Source organism: Athene noctua, chromosome 1 (genome assembly GCF_965140245.1).
Source record: "Athene noctua chromosome 1, bAthNoc1.hap1.1, whole genome shotgun sequence".
In the NCBI taxonomy this organism is placed as follows: Eukaryota; Metazoa; Chordata; class Aves; order Strigiformes; family Strigidae; genus Athene; species Athene noctua.
This window is the reverse complement of record NC_134037.1, coordinates 65,206,868-65,232,300: the sequence shown is the minus strand read 5'-3', so window position 1 is coordinate 65,232,300 and position 25,433 is coordinate 65,206,868. Positions and strand designations below refer to the sequence as shown.

General features: G+C 34.7%; 2 protein-coding genes across 3 annotated transcripts in view; both read left to right on the top strand.

The window, feature by feature from the left end:
* HBS1L (HBS1 like translational GTPase) overlaps positions 1–25,433 on the top strand; it is a 61,420-nt gene that overhangs the window by 9,762 nt on the left and 26,225 nt on the right. Inside the window, exon 1 of one of the 2 annotated variants that reach the window (XM_074896369.1) lies at positions 15,266–15,286. The exons of the other annotated variant lie outside the window; for it this stretch is intronic. The gene's annotated coding sequence lies outside the window, so the exon portion shown is untranslated. Of the gene's footprint in view, positions 1–15,265; positions 15,287–25,433 lie in introns of those variants that run through there. 2 annotated transcript variants of the gene reach the window in all.
* On the top strand, positions 64–4,587 carry LOC141956180 (uncharacterized). Its single transcript, XM_074896370.1, has one exon. It carries the CDS (start codon positions 221–223, stop codon positions 1,265–1,267), a length of 1,047 nt encoding a protein of 348 aa, XP_074752471.1. The 5' UTR covers positions 64–220; the 3' UTR covers positions 1,268–4,587.

The following is a 25,433-nucleotide window of genomic DNA, read 5'->3' as shown; positions in this document are numbered from 1 at the left end:
ACTTGTTCTGTCATCTTCTTTCAGTGATGATTTTTGTAAAGGATCATTTTGTGAACCTGTGAATAAACAGGCAGACAGTCAACTACCAGAAAGTGCTAATGCAGTAAGTTCGATTCCTGACAGTGATGATGTTTACTTCAGCATAGGAAGTAACCCATCTGGAAATTCTTCCTTTAAGAAGTTGGAATGCAAGGAAACACAGGACTTGAAATCCTTGCTGATGCAAAATGTGGTTTATGATTCTCTGAGTCCTGAAGACAGCATTCCTCTTGTTTCCTCAAATACTTCTGAGTGTAATAGTAATGCAAATGTTTACAGTCCTCCATGTTTAACAAGTGCTTTAGGAAAATTGGCTCTTGATAATGAAATTAGTCATACTGTAAATAGAAAGAATGAACTTGAAAATTTTTCTTCACTTGTGCAAAGTAGAAAACAAGAAAGCCCCTCTTCAGACATGGCTACTTTGCCAGTGTTACGGTCTGGAAGTACATCACTGGCTGACTTACTTCAGGAACACCAGGAAAGCAGTGCTAGCCACTCTTATTCTTTGGCTGATCTTTATACTCAGTCAACAACAAGTCTCATTGATATGAAATTGGGAACCTCACCATTATCACAACTAGTAAGTCAACCCCAAACTTCAGGTGGGATGCCAGAGCTAACAGGATCTTTGTCTTCTCTAGCCCTCTCTAAAGTTTCTCCAATAAAGGAGATTGAGAATTTATCACTCTCGGATTTAATAGCAGAGACTATTAAAATAGATAAAACTCAACAAAGTACGGACTTCCCCATGCTCAGTGTAACTGAATTGAGACCCTCTAAAAGAACCAGCATTGATTTAAGTGTCCTTGTAAAAAATGCAGATGTATCTGCAGGACAAAATGAGGTAGGACAGGCGAATATCTTAAGCCCTGAAACTAAACTTTTAAAAGAAAAACAAGGAAAATGTTCTGGTTTTGCCAAAACAAATAAAAAAACTAAAAGGGGGCTTACTCCTAAGAGGCAGGATTTGTCCCTTTCATGGATGAAGGCAGTGCGCGCCAGACCTTCGGCTTTTGCTTTAACCTTGTGTCTTCGTTATCCTCCAAAAGGTTATAAGCGGCGCACAATTGGTATACATAAAGCTTTCCTATACAATAGACAAGTACAAGACATAAAACCCAAGGAAACTGGTCCTATAACAGCCATAACGCCATTTGACTTCAAATCAGCATCTCCTGATGATATTGTGAAAGCTAACCAGAAAAGAGCTTTTACAAGAGAGTAGTGTGTGGGAGGGGGGAGTTGATGTTTCTATCTTGGTATATTAAAGAAAAAAATCATATATAGGACCTATTTATAATCCAAAATTGAATTTTTTTATTTTTTTAATTGACATACTGCGGTTCTCATTGTTTGGTAACAAATTTGTATGTGAACTTTAAGCTGTTGCACTGAATATCTTTATTTTTGCCTAATTTTCACTGACAATTTAACATTTTAAACTTTTGAAAAGTCTTGAACTTTATTATATAGATATTGCATGTACAAAATTCTATAAACACCATTAGACTTCTTGAAACGTCTCCCTAGGTGTTGAAGATAGAATTCATTGGGAAGAACACTGAATTATTATTCTGTAAAATAATTTAGTTTTGCTATATGGTGTATAGTTTGGGTAGCAGGAACCTCAGTTTATATTATGACTGTTTTATTAAATGTTCTTAAAGTTAGATTTTCTGATAAGGTATATTATTAAACTGCCAGTCTTGTTATTGATATTGCCAGTCAATGTCATTATTCTCGTCTATCTTTGTATTGATTACAATATTACAACAGAAGTACCTTTAGTTTTCAAAAGCCTCACTAACCTCAGATTTTTGACAGCTTTTGTTGGGGTAAGACTTATATAGTTTTTCATAGGACCAAATTTGTAGGGGAGCAAGCAATTAAAATTGTGGCCCCCCCCAATCCAGCTGTCAAAATGCGATATTCAATATTCAAAATTTTAAACCAGCTGTTTTATATGTTTATACATATTGCATGTATTTCATGAGAAGTTTTGATAGGATTCTGTGGTTTATTCTCAAGTCTTTCAGAAAAGTATTGGAATAACAATTCTTTCAACTTTAGCATGAGAGTCTTTGCTCAGTGGAAAAAAAATTTTCAGGCAAAGCGTAAGTGCTGTTTGTGTCTGTCTCTTGTCTGTTTTGAAGAAAGCTTCCTTTAGTAATGGAAATATATTCTCTTTTACTGTTTGCACCCATTGCTGTTACTTTGAATCTTTAGACAGAAGATTGGACAGGACATTCTGGACTTACTTTTTTAGCTGATGATTACCAGACTCTGGTGCCACTGTTAGTCAAATCAGTAGCTGCATGTATGTATCTGCTTACCTTTTAGCACACCTTACAACTTTTAATATATTTCCAGTGTCAATGTCAGTATTTTAGATCCTGAACAGCAATAAGTGCAATAAAGGTACTGCTGCAACTCGAAAAATATATTTATTCATATACTGCCATACACTTACTCATGCTAAACTTGGCAGCTAGTGTGGAACAGTAGATATGATTTTCATCTAGTTTTAATTTAATTTTTGTTGAGCATGTTACATCAAAAAGACAAAAACTTTTGGTTTACTCCTGGCTTCAGGTTGCACTACAATTTTGTTTCTGAATAAAAATAAAACATGTTCCAGTGCTCTCAGGTACAAATTTCATGTTCTGTATATTTTGCTTGTTTGTCTAGTTGATGTTATTTAGGACTGTGAGCAGTGTGACCTCTGACTTCTTGAATGGAATGAATGTTTCTTACTCTTACTAATAAAAGTTTTATATAATAACAGTGCTGCAGTGTTTATGTTCTAGTTGACATGTTGATCTAGCTATCTGTATCCTTATTTTAAGTGCCTTAAAGTGTAAATAATATAATTCAGTGTACATACTATGATCTGTTAAGTTTATGAGCAGGAGCATAATTGATTTGTTTCCACAGAAGAATTCCTATAGAAGTCTGGCTGATACTGTCTGTATACTGGTTGTTTAGTCTTAATAACAAATTTTGCTTTTTGAACAATACAAAATGCTTTTCAGTGATTAGTTTCTCTGTAGTAGTCCAAATACTAACTTCCCGCTGCTTAGAAGTCCAAGTCTGTTTTTCCCACTGAGACAAAATGTCCTATTTGGAGAGTTTATAATTAAAGTTCAGTTTTTCTAAAGTTGTGTGTGTCCTTCCAGTAGAGAAATACTAAATTTTAGAAGTAAAATATTAGTGCAAAGGTTGGCATTGTTATGCCTGGTATATTTTTAGGTGGTTTTGCTTTCTTATGTTCCAAATACTCTTGCAGTCCTAGTTACCGTAGGTAGAGATTTCTAATATGTGTGGGTATTTTAAATTTTCATTGTATAGCTTCATTTTCCCCTCTTAAATATCTTCTCTTACTCTTGTTGAACTTTTTGTTGGTTTTAGTCTGTTTTCTCATTCCCTTGGCTGCTCTTTTTTTTTTTTTTTGCATAAAACTCCTTAGCATTTTTAATAATTTTGGAGCCTGAACTGGACATACGCCTAAATGATGTCCTATGGATTCCATTAGAAAGCATGTGCAAGTAGTAGGTGGCAATGTGTAGTACTTGGAGCTTAATTTTACCATAGGTTTTGTGCCAGTTGAAGTTTGAACAAGTGACTGAAGCCGAAGGGCATTAGCATTATATGTTTATCGCAGAACTTACTGTGGGATTTGTATCTTAGTAAACAACTTTGGATCTTGTTAGGTAGCTAGATTCTCAAATACTTCTTCATTTGCATTTGTCTCAGTGTTGTTATCTTGAAGAAGTAGTACATGATGTTCAGTGTATAAGGAGTGGGGGAGGCATTTTTCTTCAGTTTGCAATCCAGAATCCTGAAGTGAGCCTTGAATTAATACAAACCTTCAGGCTGAACACTGCAGAATGTGTTTAAGTGGTGGATAAACTTGAATTCCAATTAATTTTCAGCAGAGATTATTTATTTCCATGCTTGGAAGATTTTTCAGTTTTGCTTTTATAAGGAAAAGGTAATGTGTTACTATATTTGCTTTTTAAATGTAACAAGTATTTTAATAATTTCCTTAATTATTCCTTAATTTCCTTACTGAGAACCGGGTTTGTATCATCAGTGACACATTTGTCTTAGAATACTGCTTGATATTATGGTATATGGCATTTTGGAATGACAAGTCTGTGTTTGGCCTTTGCACTGAAGTGTTTGTGCCTAATGAATGTTAGAATTCTTGTTAACTAAATATGACTGTTTTATGCTTAACACTGAGCTTATTTTATTGATGTATGTATATAACGTTTTCCCCCGATTTTGCCGTCAGTGTGAATCTTTTTGTAATACAGGTCAATTGTGTTAATTGTTTTGGAATTCACATATTAACATTGCAAAGTACTTGTGTCTATGTTTGCATATGGACATAAAGATAACATTAAACTACATAGACATACTACTTCTGGTATTCAGACTGTATACTACTAAGGTATTTTGTACATAGATTTATTTTGTATGTCATTTTTAAGTGGCTGTTGAATATTTTTAAGACCAAATTGACTTGTGGACATTGCTTTCTGTACCTAAATAAAATGCATATTCTTAAAGGACTGACTTAATTACAATTTTTTCTTAACTTACCTGATAGAAATAGAGTTGTGATTGAATGTTCTATAATGATTGTATCTATTTTGGAAACAGGCTCCAATTCTTGTCTAGGTTTGCATAGTCATACTTCTTTCCATGGAAGATTCATTTGGAGAAAGAAAGGTAAAAATTGTCATCAACTAGTGCATCTTCAGATACCATATTGAGGCTCCAGATTGCTTTCAGTTAGAAACGAGTTTGTACATTTTTCTTTAGATCACTTTGATAGCATTTTTTAAAACCTTATTTGGATCTTAAAGTGGAAAGGTTATCAGTGAAATAAGAAAAAAAACAACCCTCTAAAGTTAGTTCTTAAACCCTTTGTTGCAGTAGCAATTAAAGCTACTACAGTTCATTTCTTAAAATAAACATTCTTAAAATATCTCTAAATATCTGTTCCATTTTTCTCTTTTAGGTTTCTTTTTTCTATTTGATTTCTATCTGAATTTGTTTTGGAAAACCAGGGCAAATTGAAAGTCAAAGTATGAGAAGAGTAGGAAAATAACAACCCCCATTGGAATATCAAAAATGATTGATTGTGTACCCCTTGAGACGTGATTTAACGTAATTATAAAACACTTTGTTTTGAGAAAAGTGTAGAATGTTAAGAGCATAAGCTTGAAATTTAAAAAAAAAAAAAACAACGTGGGATTAGAACTTCACATACCTGTTTTTTACTTTTTATTCAGAAATAACTGTGTAAATAATTTCTCATTGAATTATTCAGACAGTTCTCATGATCTTAAGCTTCAGACAGCAGCTACATGAGTTTCAGGAACTGTTGCACAGTAGTATTTCAGAATCTTATTTCTAAGAGACTAACTGGTGCAGTGAGGTAGTCTTTGCAATTTTGTTTTTCCCTATTTCCTTTAATCATGTCTTTCAAACACTTTCTTCAGTAATCAGCAATTTCTGAAAACTACACTTATGCAGAAAGTTAAAGAGTAACTACTGCTACTGCAAAAATGAATAGCTATACAAAAGATTTGTGTGAAGATAGGATATAGGTTGTCTTTATGAAAAGTATATAGTTTATTACAGTACCTTTATACAAGGACAGTAGGGTTATACACACAATCATTCACATCTCTAAGATCTAAAGAGCTCAAAAGTTGTTTTTGTATTAAATGCTGATTATGAATTATGGTTGGGAAAAAAAGCAAAAATTTCATCACATTGTAGTTCATGCAGTAAAAATAAACTTCCTGAAGTGCTGAAAGGGGATGCTTCTCTGCTTTTCTGTTTCTTTGGAAATTGAGTTGAATTTTTATGCGTAATTTGCATCCATTTTTTGTTTGTGTGAAGTGTAGAGAGCTGATAAACTGTTAAGTAGATTTCATGTTTGATTCACTGTGTCCAAACAGCTATTTAGATGATGAGGAAATATCATTAGTCCCAGTTAAAAATACTTGTGTGTGCTAATGGTTTTGACCTTACAGAATTTTCTGTGGAAAAGTAAGAGAAACTTTTTTTCTGATGTGTTTAGTCTGCACTAGAAAACAATGTGATGAAACAAAAATCAAAGCCAATAGTGATTTATTTATTTGTTTGTTTGTTTATTTATTTAAGCAATCTCTTTTGTTCTTCCCAAATTGCTCTCTTAATGCAGTTCAGAGGGAATGGGTCTCTATTTCAGTATTGCTGTACTGTGCAGCCAGTGGCTCCTTTATGCAGACTGCCTGTGGAAGTATACATTTTTACCAAAAGTAAAACCTAATTGCAGTTTGTGATTTCAGGTGATTGTTGACATGAACAATTTTTATGAAATGGTTCATGAGTTTCTGGTGTCTTATGTTGTCGTGGAAGTGTTCTTTATCTTGTTTGTGGACACATTATGTTGCATACTTAAAAATGACACATTAAAAAAAATTGTTGGTGGCTTCTGAGGTATGTTAGTGGTTTGTTGGTAAAATAATTGATTTGGGTGCTTAGTGTTGATAGGATTCCTTTAGAAAATAACCTATTGCCCTTCTCTACAACTTTCTGATAAGAAAATGACCAGAAGATGACTAGAACGTGTAAAATGGTTGTAGTTTTTAGTGATCAAAATGATACATTTTAAAAGAGATCTCATGAGCAATTTGTTAAGAATTTCAGACTTACGAAGACATAGTGAAAATTGTCTTACTCTTTTTATAATGAGAATATTGAGATTTTAGAGAAGAATTGCCTGTGAAGTATTTACTCATGATTATGTCAATGTATAGAGGTAATAGCTGATGAAGATGGACATCATTTTAATATTTCATCTGGCTATTTTGAATATTTTCGTTCATAAAATCAGAGTAAGAAATCTTAACAGAAATTACTTCTTAACTGGTGACATACGTTCCTGACATATGTAGCATTTCTCAGGTGTCCTTTGCTTCTGTTTCAGCAGTGGGTATTAGTGATGTTCAGAAATTTCACTTTGAAATGCACTGTTGAATTGTTTGCTTTTACTGAAGTCAAGCAAAGATTTTAGTTTGATGAAATTTAGCTCATATTTATGGGTTCTCCGAGAAACCTTTCTTAAAGTTCAAATTTCTAAAAAATGTTTATGTTGAAATGTGCCCTTCTTAATCAAAAGGATGTGTGTTCTGTGCATATTTGTTTCATTTGTGCTTGCTTTTTCTGGCTAAACTACTTTTTGTCCGTGTTAGTATTGCAGAACAAATACAGATACTGGTGAGTGAGCTAGATTCTATTCCATTTCAGGCACCATTAACGGAATTGTTAACCACTTTATGACACTTTAGATTTTTGATTTTAGTGATGCATGAGCAAGAAGGAGGTCAGATGTCTGGAAATGTGCACTTCTTGCAGGAAATAAAAACTACTATGACTGGAGCATGTTTGTTGGGGTAGCAAGGCATCTAATCTTTTTTTTAATTAATTCCTTCCTGTAGTAGAGCCATCTTTGTGGGGGCACTGGCTATTTTGGATTATGGTAATTTCTCAGGAATAATACCAAGAACAGAGTCTTTGTAGGGCTATATTATAAATATTTAGTAAGAAATGAGTTTCATAGTAAAGAGTCAAAATTGAAAGTAAGGTACAGGAAGTTGAAAAACCTTACTCATGATATGCCAGATAATATAGGAATAGAGCACAGGTCTCAAGCTTAAGTCTGGCTTTCTAAATATTGGACTATACTACTGTGCTTGCAGCTGTTAATAGAGATGCAGGTATTTCTTCACTGGCATTTATTTTTAATTTATGTTTTTTATTAATACTTCATGCATTCAAGTTTTTGACATAGCTATTAAGACAGGGTGGACAGTTTCAGGAATACAAGTCACAAGTAAAATTAAGAGGTGTTTAACTTGCATTTTCTTAATGTATATCTTTCCATGTTATAGAAGTCTTTTTGCCTCTCCTGTATAAATACCTTCCTTCACTTTTGCTTTACACCAGTAATAAATAAACAAAAATCCTACAAATGTCACTGCAATGTGACTTAATCTAATTATCTGCTTTTTTTCACTCAGTTGAATGCAGCAAGGTTTGTTTTTGGTTCAGAATGATGAGCATTTCTCAGTCCATGGACAAATATTACTTGTCCTCTTTTTAGACAATGGTTGAATACTCTGATAGCAGTTGCTTACTAGTACAAGGTATCAGAATGCAGATTATTGCGCTTTAACCTGTAATTTTTGTCACTTCTGCTTTGAAGTTAATGGGCAAGTGAAGTTGGGAGTCTTCAATGAAAAAAGCAAACGAACTGATGCTTTTGGATTTTATTTATAGGGAGAATTCCAAAGAAAACCTGAAGGAGCAAGCATTCTGAAGTTTAATGGTGATGTACAATATATTTTCATTAGCTTAGAGTTCTTCAGGTTTTACTTCCATTTATCATACTCTAGGCTCTAATGCTTTGATTTCACTCATTTGAAAATCCGTTATTTATACCCAGGTAGCTCAGAAGAAATTTTTGTCCCCAACTTCAATTTTCTGTGCTAACTTTTCAGTAACAATTGCCTACGATAGTGATAAGAGCCTATTGTACTTAATGATACTCAGATATGGCACGCATTCAGTCAGTGACAAAGAGAATGTGTTCTTTACTGAATGAAAATGTTTGAAATCTGACATGACTGATGATATAGTTCTATCTTAAATCATGGAAAGTAATGAGAATTTAAGACTTCCGTGTTTTGTGTAAGAAAAATATATACACAGACTTTGAGAAGTTACTGAATCTTGACACTGAGGTACTGTGTGGGTTTTAGAAAGGAAGTGGCTTATTTCAGGGAAAAATGTGTCACCAGCAATGAAAAGCTTTTTAAAATCCTTTGAGATACCTTTTTAAGATTCTCCTCGTACATACTGTACACCTACACTGGAAAAAGTGACACTCCAGGTTTTTTCTGAGTTTTCTTTTATGGTCCTTTAACGCTAGTTTGATTTACTTTTTTTTTTTTGGACAGAATGTAAACCAACACAAAGTCAGTGATTTTTGTAGTTGACTATATCATATATTAAAGTGGGATGTTTTGCTTGGAAACTAGGAGAGGTTATGTAAAAGTAAAAATGGTTCTGTCCTTTTTAGAACTTTGGCATTTCAGAAGAACCAGAGATCTGCGTAAACAGTAGCTTCACTTGTTCTTAGAGTGGACTTCTATCTCAGTTCCTTTCAGGTCATGGTAAAGATCAACTATCAGTTGATTTTCTCCATGTCTTGAGAAGGTAAAGTGAAGAATTTACTAAGTTCTCAGATGTGATTGCTAGAGTGCCAGGAAGGTATGGTTGGAGTAACTTTTTTTTTTTTTTTAAATCCTGTTAAATTTTAAGGATGAATGTTTGCTGCTGTAGTGCTGTTGTATATCAGTTTAAACATTGTGTTACCTAAGTTTGCACTTGAGTACTCAAAGCAAGGCTGTTGACAAAACTCAGAGAGTAGAGTAGTGTTTTGCAGTTGTAAACCAATGCATTTCAGCTCTAGAAACTTAGTAGGATGTCTAAACATTACAAGTAAAGGCATATCAAATCCAAAATTATCGGAGCAGAACAGTTTGAAATATATCAATTAATGATGAAAAGGAGCTTGAATGCTAACAGGAAGCATGTGTGAAAATTCAGAAGTGAAGTTAAAAAAGCCAGGAAGGTGTAAAAATGCAAGCTTAAAATCCAAAATTACTTTACAGTGTCTGTTTATGCTGGGTGTCTTTCACTACAAATACTATTCTTTCCCTGTAAAATTTCTTATCAATACCTGTTTTTACCTCTGTACTGTCTTCTGGATGTGTTTCTGCAGTATGAAACATTTCTTCTATTCTGTGTGATTCAATATTGCTATAAAACATTAGTTACATAGTCTAGTGTATTTGTACCACGTACATACCAACAAATGCCACCCACTCAGTACTTGTGTGCCTCTACCTGAACTGGTTTGTTCTTGGGTGACAAAATACTGTCTGGTTTTCAGCATCTTGGCTTCTGTATTCTTTCACAAAGCTAGCTGTTCAGGAGTGAACAGTTACAAATGCTTCTAGTACCAGGTTCCTACCTTCTCTTAAACTTGTGACACTTGAAGTGGCCATTAAACTTAAAACTCTTGAGTCTGCTGTCAGAAGCCCTGGTAGAAATCCGTGCTTAAAATGCCAAAAGCTTGGGAAACTGGGTAACTTTAATATGGAAAATACCTCAGTCTGCAAAAGCTGTGATGCCCAGTTGGCAGAGACATGGAAGAGCTTTGACTGGTTGTTGCTTCAGTAGTCCTTCCATATTTTTACTGTATATAAAAACTCAGCATAAATGGAAATTTTATATCTAATTAATTCCAAAATATGAGTTGAAGTTGTTTTGGGTACTCCTTGTTTGAGTCCTTGTTACCACTTTTTGTGGTTTTAGAATCACATTTTCCTATTTTTAATGTTTTCCTCTTCCCTATTGCTGACCCACATAAACAGGAAAATGACTAACTTTGCTTGTCAACTAGGCAAGATGGTGAAACTGCCTATACACCAAGTGCTATGCTTAAATTGAAAAAAAGTGGCAAAGTGCCACTTAAAGTATTTTAAATAAACATTTTTCAAGGCAAAAACGCTATTCGAATAGTATGATTTTAATGCTGTTTTTCAGGTAACATATACACAAACAAACTGTTGTAAGGTTGTGGATGCTATCAGTGTGCTTGCAGGTACTGCTGTAAATGTGAAGTGTCTAACTACTCTTTCAAGGAAGAGAAAAACATTAAGCAATGCGCTTGAGTGCAGGTTCCTCTCTAAAGTCACAATAGGGTGAAATGCACTGCTTCAGACTGGCCAATCAACTTTTCCTGGTATTCATCTGCATCTGATGAATCTTGCAAAGCTTATTTAAAACCACAGGATATATTCTACTGTATTCAGTTTTTCTTCTAAACTCGTATACATAGCCTTTTATAAATCAGTTTGTGTCTCTGATTTTGACAATGAAGAATAGAGCCTCCAGTGCTATGTTTCACATCACATCTATACATCGTTGTTGTTTTCCAAATATAGGTCTCCCTTATTCAGATTATGGCAATGTTCAGTCTCCATTTTTTCTAGACTTAAACAAGTTTGTCTTTGATAACTCTGGAATTCAGATATGTTTGCTGGTGCCAGAGGAATTTATAGGAAAATGTGGAATAAAGACATTTTCAGGGTAATAATATATATGAATAATGCAAGTGTAGATGGATAACACAGATAATGTCAAATACATTGCAATTAAAAAGGGAAAACAACTATGATAAGTGAATATATTTCTTATTCTGAAGGCTGGGGCAATTTTTATAAACTTCTAGATTTTAATGCAGAACAGATTTAATAATGTATTTTGTACTTCTCAAATGTATGTTTCTATGTATGTCAAGTAGCTTACTTTTAGCTTGCTTACTTCTGTTTGGCCACTGTCTGTATTTCTCCTTGCAGTGGTTTCCCAGATAAATACAATTAGAACTTAATACTAGGATCTTATATCAGTTAGTGACTGAAAACCCTACTGTCATCTAATTAATGTTAGATTAACTAAACCCCGAATAATGGTAGCATTCATAATGTGTTTCTTGTGGAACGATATCTTTCTGGTGTCTAATCTGTTGTAGCCAAGTGTTTGTATTGTGTGGTGTACAGCGGTGGTACAGGAAAATTGCCTTCATGGCTTTTCAGATAGCTAAAGATTTATTTATAAAATTGTAGTAATAGATGTGTGAACTACTTTGCCTTTTTTTCTGCTAATAGGTTGTTTTTAATACTGTGGAAGATTTGGACTGCTCACCCTACTGCATTGATGCAGTTTGAGTTTGTTTTGCAAGTTAGATTCAGAGATCTTCAGCAGTTTCACACCTAGGTTTCAAAGATTCTTTGTCTGTAAATGTGTTGCCAGTACACGTCTAAATAACAAAGAACACTAAAACTTTTATTTCTTCATATTCTTTATATTTTTTAATAGCCATTGCTTCCTCTGCATTTTTGCCCTCCCTCAAATGTACATATATACAGGGCAAAATAGCAGTGCAGCAAACTAATTCTGTTTTAGAATTAAAGGAGATGTTGAAGTAGATGTTGATGCCTGTTGATATTACAGAGAGGACAAACAGAAAATATGACGGAAATGAACTAGAAGAAAATTTCGTGGCAGTAAAGTATGCCTTAGTAGTTTCAAACTGTTTTATTTTAGCAGCTTGCGTCTCAAGCCATGCTTTGAGAATGTGGTCATGCTCTCCTTTGGATTTATTTAGTTATTCTTTGTTTTTTGTTAAAAGACAACTGCTGTTAAGTAGGTTTGTGTGTGACCTGTTGAACTTCCATGTGTGTAGCCCTGAGGACAAAACTGAGATTGTATGCTTTTTTCCAAATGGCAGGAGTTGCTATAGTTTAGGAGGTACATATGGAAAAAAGTGCTTAAGAACAGGGGTATCTGGAAGGTGTACCAGCAAGAGCTGTTAGTGGTGATGTAGCTAGCTATATCAGAAGAACTGAGCTTTGAATCCCAGTAGTAAGGCAGAATAAAATGCTGGTTCTCTAGAATAATTACGACCAGTCAGGGCCTTTTCCAGTAGAGAGGAGTCACATATGGAATAACACATGTTCATATACCCCATTGTTATGGACGTAGTACCAAGAACTGGTAGATAAGAACATGACCAGATTTTAGGCCTTGTTTCATGATGTAAGAACACATTGAAAACAAAATTCAGCTAGAGGGAGGAAATTTAAAGTGTTTTCTCCTGGTGTTACCTTCTAAAAATTGATGTTAAATACTTAATAATACTTAACAGAATACTTAGTGTCCCATCTGCATAGAAATAATTTATAAATCTCATTTATTTTTAATTGTCTTAAGCTGAATTGGATATAAGAAAAAGTTTAAGTAGCTTTTCTGAACTTTATACTACAGAATTGTGATCCTGCGGTTAAATTTTTTTTAAAAGCTAGTTAATATTTTGTAGTTGATGAATAATGGAAGACTGATCTAATGGCATAAAACACCATCACTTAATCTGTTAAGGAGGAGAAGAACAGGTACCTGATAAATACTAGTCTCTAATTTGGAGGGAAAAACCCAAAGGAAAACCAGCACCTTGTTAATTATTTTGCTTGGTTTTGTTAATTGTATGTGTTTTACTTCATTATTTTACGTTTAGTCCTATTAAAACATGTATTATAAAAAGTATATGTTTACTCAGCCAATTTCCTTTGTGTGAAATGTTTAACTTTACCTAATTTACATGTGCAAAGGAGAACAATGCATTTTTAATGCCTTTGTTTCTAACTTGTCCTTTCTTAACATTTATTCCTTCTGATATATTGAACATGAGAAAAAGCTGAACATGTTTAATGTTTTTCTCTTCAAAGTAATTGTTCAGGTGGCTTTTAAATGTATATTAATCTATTCAAGATTCACAGCTTTTCAAAGTAAACTCAGTGTATCATTTAACTGTTTTACAAGGCTGTACATTTACAGTAGCTTTTTAAGTTTTGGATATCAAGAGCCTAGTTGGAATAAATGTAGGATTTTCAAGTTACGTTACCTTTTGGGCTCTGTTGTTTTGTAAAACCTTGTAAAATATATCTTCCACTCTTTCCTCCATCTTTTAATCCAGTTCTGTCGTATTCAGGGGTTTATCAGCTGCTAGGTCTGGAAGTACTTCTATAGTTCGGGCTTATCAGCTGTCAGAGGTGCCTTCTGCATCATTCCATCAGATGTATTATTAGTTCATGTGAGCAGACATCTTGGGTTTTTTTCTTTTAAAAAATTTATTTACAGCAGTTACTTAAGTGAAGGCATCCATGTGCACAGCTAAAGATAACTTGCTCTGAAAAAAGTTCCCATTGTCTTGGGGAGCATGGGCAGGCACTGTTCTGCTAAACTGCCTTAAAAAGTGAGAGATTAAATGTAATACGCTAGTTCCTATTTCACAGCTTATTGTTTATTCAGGAGCTTTTTTCCATCCAGACTGAAAGGCATTGCTTATTCACTGAGCTGGAGGCCTTGCATAGAACACAGTTGTTTCTGCAAAGCAGGAAAGCTTGTAGAATATCAGTCTTGTGTTTTACTGGTTTTCATCTTCATTGGAGCCTGCCTTCCAGCATCATTATTTCTGTTCTGGTGAATACTGTCAGCTTTTTCCTGTCAGTTTCCTTAATTTATTAAAATTGCCAATAGTCAAGAAACAAAAGCACTAAACATTGTTCTGTGACAGTTTGGAAAATGACTGTGTCTAATTTCTTTGGTCAAAATAATATCTTTCCATGATTTTTATTTTGGGATTTATAATAGCACGATAGTTTTCACCATATTACAGGATTTTTATTGGCAGTGACTTTGTGTTCTTGTGTCTAACTTCGGTTTTCAATATAGACAGTTACTGTACTCCTTGGTATGTTTTTTACAAGAATATTTATGGTTCATGTAGAAAAAGTTCTGTAACTTTATTTGTCCTTGTACTTTAGTATCTTTTTCTTCAATAATAGTTTTCTGTCCTTATGGAAGCAGAACAATGTAGTAAATCAGTTCTTGTTGAGTTCAAGTCTCCACTATGGTTATGGACTGTAGAATTTAACTAGCATTTAAGTATTTGTACCAAAAATGCAGGACAGGTCTGGTTTGAGTTCCGTATATGAACAGATACTGAACATCCCACACAAATATGGTTGGTTTTCAACTGAGGCTCATGCCCAAAGCTGATTAGTAGTCTATAGCGAAATAATGTTTAATTGGAAGATTGTAGCGTACCAAAGTGCAAAAAAACCCCAACCCAACCCAAAAACTGTCAAGAGTCTGAACATTTACTGTGCTGTGAATGATATACGTATCATTTACAGTTTCTGTCCTGTAGTAAGGACTTTGTACCCCGTTTTACCAGATCCCAAAGAAATCCCCTGACTACTGGCTTGGGAAGATGTATCCATCTCTATTAATAGAGTAAGAGGTGGTAGGCATGGCGAGAATGATCAAGAAGTCAGTTTTTGTCACTATGCAAAGTAAAAACCCCTGAAATATGAACTGTTCCACATAATGTGCTTCTACCTTTCCAGTCCCATTTCTGTTGGCAATCCCATACCACCATTCCTACTGTCTTTACCTTTAATGAAATTCTAACGCATACTGTCATTTCCTTTCATCTTCATTATAGGTAAAGCTTTCAAAATTGGAGTCTGGCTGACTTTTTGTAAAATATGTAAGTAGAATATGTCTATCTTTTGGTTTTTTTTAAGAAAAACACAAATTAAAAGGGGACATCTCTGAAGATTTGCTGTTTAATTACCATAATCTTGCAAGCAGAAATGCAAAAGTCAGTGTCAGTCAGTGAGTCTGTCTCCTTTGTACTCATGAATAACGTCTATCTTTTGTTATTGAATTCATTTGTATTTAAATTTACAGTAAAGGAGGGTGGGTGTATGTATACATAGTGTTTTCAGTAATTGCTCTACTGCTGGGTGTTGATCTTTTTTTTTTTTTTTTTTAAATCTTATTCAATCTGTTGACCATTTTTGATTCTTTGAAATCATGTCTCACATAAGCCCTTAAACTGTTCTCTTCAATAGCTGATAAATTTTTGATAAATGGTTAGGTTATTCTTTTGGTCCTCTGAAGCCCCAAATCTTCCCCTCTGAAATGTGCCATGGTGTGACATTGCAATCTGCACTGCCATCCCTGAAATCATGGAGGAGCATAAAGTAAATGTAACATGGCTAACTTTGCAAAGAAATAAAAAAAGTGAATTCATGGACAAGTAACAACTTGCAAATTTGACTGACTTTTAAGAAAAAAATTGATTAATTTTCCCACAGATATGTCAGGTTCCTGGCCCAGTCAGGGTCTAGTGTGGTTTGTAATGTCGTCAGCAGAGTGGGATAGTTGAGAATTCAGAGAACCTAAATTAAATTACATAAGGTTTTAGCTAATTTTACCTTGAAGTTCCCACTACGCTAAGAGTTAGCAAAACACAGTTTTCTGGAACTTATGCTGAAAATTCTTGCAGCTTCAACATACTTAATTATGCAGGACTAATAAATAAATTTTTTTTCTTCTGCAACTTTAAAAGGCCACCTCATTAAGTTTCTGGAGAAAGTTTGCAGAATGGTTGTGGAAGTGTTGAACGGATGTAAGATGATTTTACTTTCTATATACTATCAGTTTGCTGGTATGCCTTTCTTCTTCACTATTATTCTTATATTTAAACTTCTGTTTCATACTGAAGTAACTTTGGTGCATAAATAGAAGTTGTGGATCAGGAAAGCTTTCTTTTGTAAAATGCCTTGTACTCCTGCAGGACAAGCAACAGGAACATACTTGTGTAGATAATGTCAGTGAGTAAAAGACATGCTGTTGTTTCTGAATTACCTGGATGATGTTCAGGGAAATAGCACCATCCTCTGGCATTCTAATATTAGTTAAGAATTAAACCTGAAATTGTTGTCTGTTATTTTTGGAAATTCAATATAATTGTAAGAGAACGTACATATTGTACTTTCAGTTTTGCATACTCATTTTGGGCCAAGGTTTTAACAGAAATGCCTGTAATTTGCATGGACTCTCTGTGTTCTCTTCAATTAAGTGACTGGCTAAAGGGGATATCTTTTTGGGGTTATCCTGCCCGTAGTGCTGACTCTGCTCTTTACATGACCATTTATGGTAGGAAGTTGCACTTCAGAAATATCAGACCGAGCTTTTTCTAAATCTCAGTGAAAGACATTTCACAGTCATTTAAGAAGAATTCGTTGAATTAGAAAACACCACCAACGACTTATGGCTCTGTATTTGTGGGAGAGTAAAGGTGCTGTTACAGAACAACTGTAAATGGCTAATAAATTATTTTACAGCAGATCATAGCTTCAGTTACAGATTGAGAAGGGGCATCATTGGCATTGCTAGAGTGCAAAGCACTACACCTCCCACAAATAAGGTTTCAGTAGTTACAGGATGAGTTGTACCGAGTTACAATTATGTGAAGGACTGGATTTTAGTCCATTTATCTATAAGCAGTAGGTATGAGAAATACCGCAGGGACATTCTTTTGAAAACTTGACGGATGAGAAAGTTGCTGTTTTTATTGTTGTGAATTCCCATTGGACCTTTACATGTTTACGTATCAGAAACATCAAAAGGAGGCAGCTGATGTTTGTGTAGATTCTCGAAGAAAATGAACACCCCTCCACCCCAACCCCCACTCCCCATCTGACTTTTCTGTGTGCAGCAAATGTCTATTCTTTTACACAGGAGGTGTTGACTTAATGAAACTGGAAATCTTGAGAGTTTTACTCCAGTGACAGTGCCTTGTATGTAAAGCAGACCAATTACCTGTGTTTCTGGAAAGACCATACCAATGGTCTACATACAGAGCTGAACTATGCGTTCGTTCCTTGTGACATGTGTTGCTTAAACATAACTTCTTAGAGATAGATGCTGATTGAAGCATCCAGATATTGAGACATAAGTTTAATTTGCGAAAACACTGAATGCTCACGGTTGTAGTAGAAGTCAGTAAAAAATTTTATATAAAAATGTTATTCTCAGACGTTAGGTTTGTGTGGTACATCAGACATTCTAAATTAAATGAACACCATTCAATGAAATGATTGCAATAAAGAGTCACAGAGAAGAAAGAGCTTTAATAGGTAACATTAATTTTGTGCTGTTTGGGTATTTGAATATATGTAATTTGAATAAGTTCTGAAGGCCAGAAAAGTTCCTTGGGAAGCTCAGTGTTTTAGGTAAGGAGAACAAGAAAATGCAGCAGTGGCCAACTGTGGTATTCTGTATCATTTGGCTTCAGGTGGGGAGGAAGTGTTGATGGCAAGAGGAATGGTGGCAGTCCAGAAATTTGGGCTAAGTGCCAGACAGGGAAGAAAATGTTACTGCTGTGTTACAACACATACCACCCCATTCACTTCAACTTGATATAATGTCAGGGTCTGAGACCTTGTCATCCTGTAATTTATTTAGTCATGTTCAGATTTTTTTGCTTAATTCCTGTTTGTGCCCTAAACACAACATTTCCTCATATCATTCCAAATTTTTCATTGCAGTTCCATTTTTTCCACTTCATGATTTCAAACCCCTTATCTAGCTGTTCCAGTTTTCTACCTATTTTCCAATCATTGCCCATGATTATTTTCCACGTTCACTTTTTTCCACCCGTAGTTTGTGTTTGTTTTCAGTTCTGATCTTCTGCTTCCTTTGTTCATGTTAGCTCTGCATGTAACTTGTCACTGAGTACATGACCTCTTACTTTCTCCCTCTACTTACATGCAGTTTTTCCTGAAGTTCGTTTGCTAACTAATGTTGTCAATTTTTTCACAGTCACTGTAGCTGTCATTTAATTTTTTCTGCTGTACTGATTTTTCATTTTTGTAGTCCTTGTCTGTCCTTGATAATCTGTTTGTCTTTTTGCTTGCCAGTGGTCAGTATACCATAATTTTTTTCTCTTGCCCCACAGTTTTGTTTACTTTTTCTGATTATCAGAGGCAGATTCACACCTCCAGTTTACTGATGTGGTAGAAAACTACAGAGACCATAGGAATGGTAGGATTTGCTCTCAGATGACACAACCAAATCCAGCATGGTCAAAAATGCCAACAAGCATCTACATATTGAATGCTGAAAAAGTGTTTGGGGGATTTAGTTGTTAAAACTTAAGTCATAAGAGCCAGTGCAAACTATTTTCTAAGGCCAAATTGAGTGGATTTTCAGAAGGTGAAAAGATCACTTGAAGGATTATGCAAATATTTTCTTCAGGTGTCAATTTTGAAAATAAGACGTTCTGTCTGATCTTTTCCAGTTTCCTGGACTGTTTGTTGCCCTCCCTGTCTGGAGGGAAAAAAAAAAAACAGTCAGCCAGCCCCAGGCAGGTACCTCACTTGAAAAAATGTTCAGACTAAAGAGTTCATCTTGCTAAAGGTATTGAAAGTAAAGCCTGAGCAATGATAAGTGACAGCTAACTGTAACAGGTGAGGCTGCCAGCCCTTCTGACTGTGCCTACTGCTCATCCAGTTGTTGAAGCTGCATGTAATGAAGCAAACTTTCTGGAACTTCAGTCTTGGGGTAGCAAGTTACTGTGCTGTTTGTGTGTTGTGGGCCACAGAGAACTGGCCCATATTGAAGATACTTAGGAATATCACTGAATAGCATGCTCTATCCCTTCTCCCTCCTGCTGTATCAAACCTTAAAAACAAACCAAAGAATTCTTGTAGTCAGGCACAAGTAGACATTTTTATTTTCAGCATTTTTCAGTGAAAATGCCTATTCCCAGTTTCATGAAAAAAAAAAAAAGTGTAATGTTCACCATCTGAAACTTTGCAGAAGGTAATAGTTATAACAACAAGACGAAGTTACCTGGAAAACCCCTGACTGTGGTTTCTATTAGGAAATAACCTTTCGTTTAAAAAGAAAAAGTTCAGTGCTCTGGTTTGGAGAATTGTTTTCTGTAGTATCTTTAGAATGGCTGTGTCTCAGCACTGCAGGTGACTTAGCAAGTTGCCTTTTCTATTAGTGTGGACTGTTGTTATTTTGACAATTGCTGTGGATTTTTGATAGCATCCATTTGTATTGCAGTTCATAGTATAATGTCATGTGTTTTTTTGAAAAATGGATATTTTGAACTGGTATAATTTAAATAGTAAACTAACATTTTATTTTGAAATTTTTTCACATGTGACAGTTTTATTAGAGCTAGATGGTGTTTCTTTGCTATCAGAGGTGCTCCTTGAAGGGCCATTGATGTTTCTAGGATCATAGACGAGTGGGAGAAACTTTTCTAAATCATTTAACTTTTCTTTTACTAATTATCCTATATTGCTTTATATATTTGCATAAGAAAGGATTCCTGTATGTTGAAATTACTTCTCACACATGCACCAGACTTTGTCACTGAACTCTTACATCCAAAGAAATTTGAATGATGGGCTATAGGGATGAATGCATGGCAAATTATATGCAGGCAGAATGTTGTAAAGATTAGCAAACTGTGTAAAATTAGGAAATCTGGGATGTTCCAAGTTCAGTAGTCATGTTAAGTACTGGTAGGACATGGTTGAGAGTCCTGGGCTTCTGATACTATTCCCAGTGCTGTGATGTGTTGATAATACTAATACTCAGTACCACTGCCACTGAAGATCATCGTGCTCTATAGCAAACTTACCTAGACTGTGCTGCAGGTTGCCACCATGTCCTACAGCATTTTGTAGAATTTATGAGTGTCAAATAATTCAGTTGAGTTGGAAAAATATTATTTTCAGTAGTGTATCCCTTTGACAAATTTTTGCATTTTCTAATATTATTTTTCCTATGTGCTGTGAAGTTTGAAGGAAGAAAAATATACTTCTACTGTTTTTAAGGCAAATTAAAGGTTTAAGTTAAAGGCTAGAAGCTTGTGAGTTTTACGGCATAAATAGCAATATATAAACTGAAATTTGTCAGCTGGGCTATGTTACAATAAAATTTTGAACTAGCTGGTTACAGTGATGGATGGTTGTATTAGTTGTTAATGTGAACCCACGTACATGTGGGCAAACTGGTGATACATGATTTTGAGCCTGAAATTCTATGTAATCAGGCTGGCATCTCTGCATCTGGTTCTCATGTGTAGTCCATATATGCAATGTTTTCACAATTGTAGGGCCTTAAAATTAGTTTTGAATCATAGCACAGTATATAGGAAGGGAAGTAGTATCTTGATGGAGGCCTCAGTTATTAAATGTGCTTTTCAGACAGAATTGTGTTGTATCTGTGCTTCTGTTATTACTAACACACTCAATAGTTGCACTGCCAGTAGTGTATGCAAAAAACATTTTTTTTAATCAGTGAGTCACAAAACATATTTGGAAGAAGCTCATGACATGGTGCTCAAAACCAGTGCATTGTCTTTTTTCTTTCATGCAATTGGTGGCTGTTGCCATATAATCACTAAACAAAGGTGTAAGTGGCTTGCTTGTGGTTATATAGAAAGTCTGTAGCAGAGTAGGGGTTGCAAACTGTATCATCGAGATCAGAAGGTATAGTGGTGTGTGTGTATTTTTCCATGGCAGTGCTGATTTAGACAGCACTAAGTCAAATAATTCTGTCTATGAAGTGTCAGTCGTGTCTAGGCTCCCCTGCCCCATTCAGAATTGATATAGTATGCAGCTGCTGTCTTTAAGTGCTCATACCACTTTTCAGAATAGAAGAATAGGTATAAACCAAGTCAAAATTTCAAAAGCATGTAAATGACTTAAAGCTTTAAAGAAAAGGAGACTGCAGACTGGTCACAGTTAATTAGCACATAATTCCCTTGGAGGTGCATTCCTTTGCCAGTGCTGATAGACTACTAGTAGGTTTTTTTTTTGTGTAGACATGGATTTATTTAAATGGGATTGCCATCTAAAAAAGCATAGATTCAAGACATGCTTAAATGTTGACACTCTTCCTTTCTTGTTTTTCAACCAGAGTTTGGGTGTATTAAAAATTCTGTTTCATCTTACTGGAAGCGGGCTTCTGTGCAATGGTGTAGTTGAAGTTTCAGTGCTGTTATACAGTTTGATGAGGGGAAGACAAATTGGGAGGAGAAGCCTCTCTGTATAAGAATTGAAATTGATGGCATTTTGTTTCTCTTGTTAAAAAGGTATGAAGCAGTGTGGATTTAAATACTCAGTGATAGTATACGTTTCTCCAAATAAACCAGTATCTCTACTTCACTTGGTATCAACATACCTTTCTTGAAATGGTGGTTGTTTAACAGACTCCTGTTGTTTTTATGCGCCTCTAAACTACCTGGGAACAGAGTAGACTGACAATTAAGTCTTTCAGGTACTGAAACATAACTTCCATACCTCCAACAGAATTAGAGAAAAGACCAATTTTTATCTTCCTGTTACTTTCAACATAAGTGTATAAACAAAAAAAGAACTTCTCAAGTCTATTATGTGTGATAAAGAAGCCGAAATAGTATTTTGATTTGTTTGTTTAAATCTGTTACAGGTACTCCTTAGAACCATTTTTACAAAGGAAATACAAAATCTAGGGAGTCGCTTACACTAAGGGAAGATGGCTAACTATAGCCATACACTTTTGCTATTCCAGCTTGAACACCCAGAGAGACTGTTTTAATTTTTAGAGACTGTCCCTATGTTTTACTTGCTTCTTGCATATATATATCTATGTTCTGTTCATCAGTCTGCAAGTTAATTTATTTTGCCATCAGATTTTGGGCTTGTACTTTTTATAATCTTGAAGTTATAGCAGACATAATTAGTAATACTTTTTGACTATATCAAAATGCTCTTAAGTCAGAAGACCAAGTGGCAGTCACAGAAAAGGTAAAAGCAAAGAGAAGAATAGCAAAAGGAAGAAAGTTGGTTGTCAAGTTGTCACACACTGACATAGTTGTACTGGAGGAAATGTCAGTGTAGGTCTCTGTGTTTCCTTTGGTATTAGGCTCATCCTAATTCAACACAGACAAGGTGCATCAGCACCTTGTCTTGTTCTGGAATAATGTTTGGCTTGTAGCTACAGTACACTTAGGTACTCTTGATGTCAGTGCAGTCTGAATACCAAGTATCTGTCTGAAAACTACTTTGCTTAAAATAGGCTAGAAATTTTGTTTTTTAAACATTCTAAATTGTGAGAACTATCATGCTGACAAGCCTTTACATTTTTATAATTTATGAATGTATACTTCCTGTTTTCCTGGACGGAAAATTTCTTCAGTGAATTGCCAGAATTTTTATGGACTGCCCTCTTCAGTAAAATCTCTTGCTCTGCAGTTGACACCATTGACTGATTGGTGCATTTACTTGCATGTGATCCACTCTTATTTTTACTTTTTGCAAGGCTAGAGTAGTGGAATGTAGCAAGGAGGTATTGGGGCTTTAAGAGTTTGAAAGATGTATCTTTGTTTTTATTTTATATTTACATTTGATTTAGGAAATGTATTGTCATTGAATTACTTAAATTGTGTTTAAGAGTGTCCAAATGGCAGGAAGCATGAAGAACTTTATGAAGCCTATCTTGACAAAAATGTATATATCCTTTATATACTTTCCCAATTTTCCTGACAGCTGTTCTTCTCCTAATGAGATTGGGATTACTGCTCCTATGTTTTTACCAGGTTTGTAGTGTACTTCAGCTGCCATAGGATACTCTCTGTGCTTGTTGATTAAGAAGTGTTTTAAGTATTGTATCAGCATTGTGCATTGGCTTCCTTTTAGTTCCAAGGTGCAATTTAAGGATTTGCATACAATCTATTAAGTGCTGAATAGGTTTTGCTTTGCCTGCTAAAGCAGATAAGAATTTATCGTGCAGTTTTCACTGGTGCCCTATAGATTAGATAGTAAAGTATGCTCCTTTCCCCACTCTTACGTCCTTTGTAATGAAGCCCATAATTACTAATCCTTAATGATGCCCGCAGTGCACAAAAAAACCCAGACTTGGTCCTTATCTCAAATGTGCTGCTTGATTTTATTGTACTTGGTTATAAAAACATTGAAGTCAGAAAATTATACTTGATGATTCTGTCAGTATTGTTGCTAATAATTCTTGTGCTGTCTGCATCTATTTGAATGCCACCATTCCAGGATTATTTTCTATGGTTTGATTTGTCTTTATACGATCCCGGTCTGCTTCCTTGTTCCACATGTGCTGAAGTATTGGTGCTTTATAAAAATGAAGAAAGAAAGGAAAAAACCCACGCAAACTGTCAGTACTGTTGCTGGACCATTATTTTATTTCTCTTGCTCTTTGTAATATTATTTTTGTATCTTCTTTCAACTTTTAGTGTTTCCTAATCTCTAATCTTAAATTTCTGTGTTTTCTGTGCCAAATGCTTGATTTGTTGAATGTATTTTGTCTCCTTGTACATATAATTTTGGATCAGTGTTGAACACTGCAACAGTATTTATACAAAGTGAAGCTTAATTTCTAAATTGATTAAGGAAGATGTATTTTGTAAAACCCTTGACTTTTGATTTTGCATCATATGTAACAAATATGACTAACAGATTGCAAGTTATTCTCAAGTTAGGATATGAATTTTTATCTTGGTTTCTTTCAACTAATCTCATTTTAATTTCATTGTGGTTTTTGTAATTATTAGTTCCTAGGACCCAGATTTCAAACATGGTGCTTTCTGAGAATTAACTGTAATTCAGTTTTCAAGTGACAGGTAGAGCATTCAGGTTTAAATGGCAGTTCAAAGTGATGGCTGCTTGAAAATTGGTAGAATTGAAGTGGAAAAAAATATACCAAGCTGGCAACAAAAGTAATGTAATTTTTACTGTAACTTGGGTGATTAAGTACATATTAAAAAAATTCTGTAGGTGATCTATGTAGGAACTTGAAACAAAAATTTTTATGCTTAACTAGTAGTCCTTGTCCAGTGATGTGAGAATTTTATATTCTGAAACTCTGCTATTTGTTTGTCAGTTACATAATTTGTGATTATTGTAAACCGTGATTTGTGCTGTTGCCTTTATTTGTTTTACTGTTTTTCCTCATTTACAGTGTAATTGGTATGCATCTATTAATAATACACATACAGTCTACTTCTTCCAGAGATTTCCAGGTGGCATACAAATAAAATGAATATCAGCAGATAATAAAATGAGGGAGATGAAGACCAAGTCATCAGTTTAATAAGAATGCCTTGATCTGTAGTGTGATTGTTTAGAAAAAGTTGCACAACAGCTTTTTTTGGTATGCTCTCTATTACAGGCATGTCTGTGGTATTCTGTTTCCTTACCTGAAATCTTCAGCAGTCTTGACCGCAACTTTATATATAACCTGCAAAGCAATATGAATCTGTGGTTTTAAAGGTGTGCCCGTCATACTTTAGAACACAGTAAAGAGTTAACTTAAATGAGTAGGACCAAATGACAGTTCAGATTACAGTAATAATCTAAAATATTTAAAAGATTTAACTTTTTATTCAAAGTAATTATTCACTTGACTCTATCCCAGTGGGTCTATTACTGGAAAAGTAGTGGCATTTTTCTAGTTTTCAGGTACATCTGTAAATGAAGATTGTTTAAAACTTGCATCTTAATTCTGAAAACGGGTTATTGTTTTACTTTCCTGGGTGTATAACGTTCTTTAGAACACAAGGATCAGCCACTGTCACTCACGCTGTAAAGCTGGAAGTCTTTTTCCTTGAAGACAGAAGGAATCCTAACATATTAAAGAAGGAATTCTGGAAAAAAAGAGTCTAAACTCCCCCTCCCCAGAGCGCTGCTGCTTTTTTTTTTTTTTTTTTTTTTTTTTTACAGCTTGATAAGAAACCAATAGCACTGTAGTGCTAGTAGTTGTGAAACTGTAGTTTCACAAAATTAAGAATGAACCTTACTGTAATTGTGTTT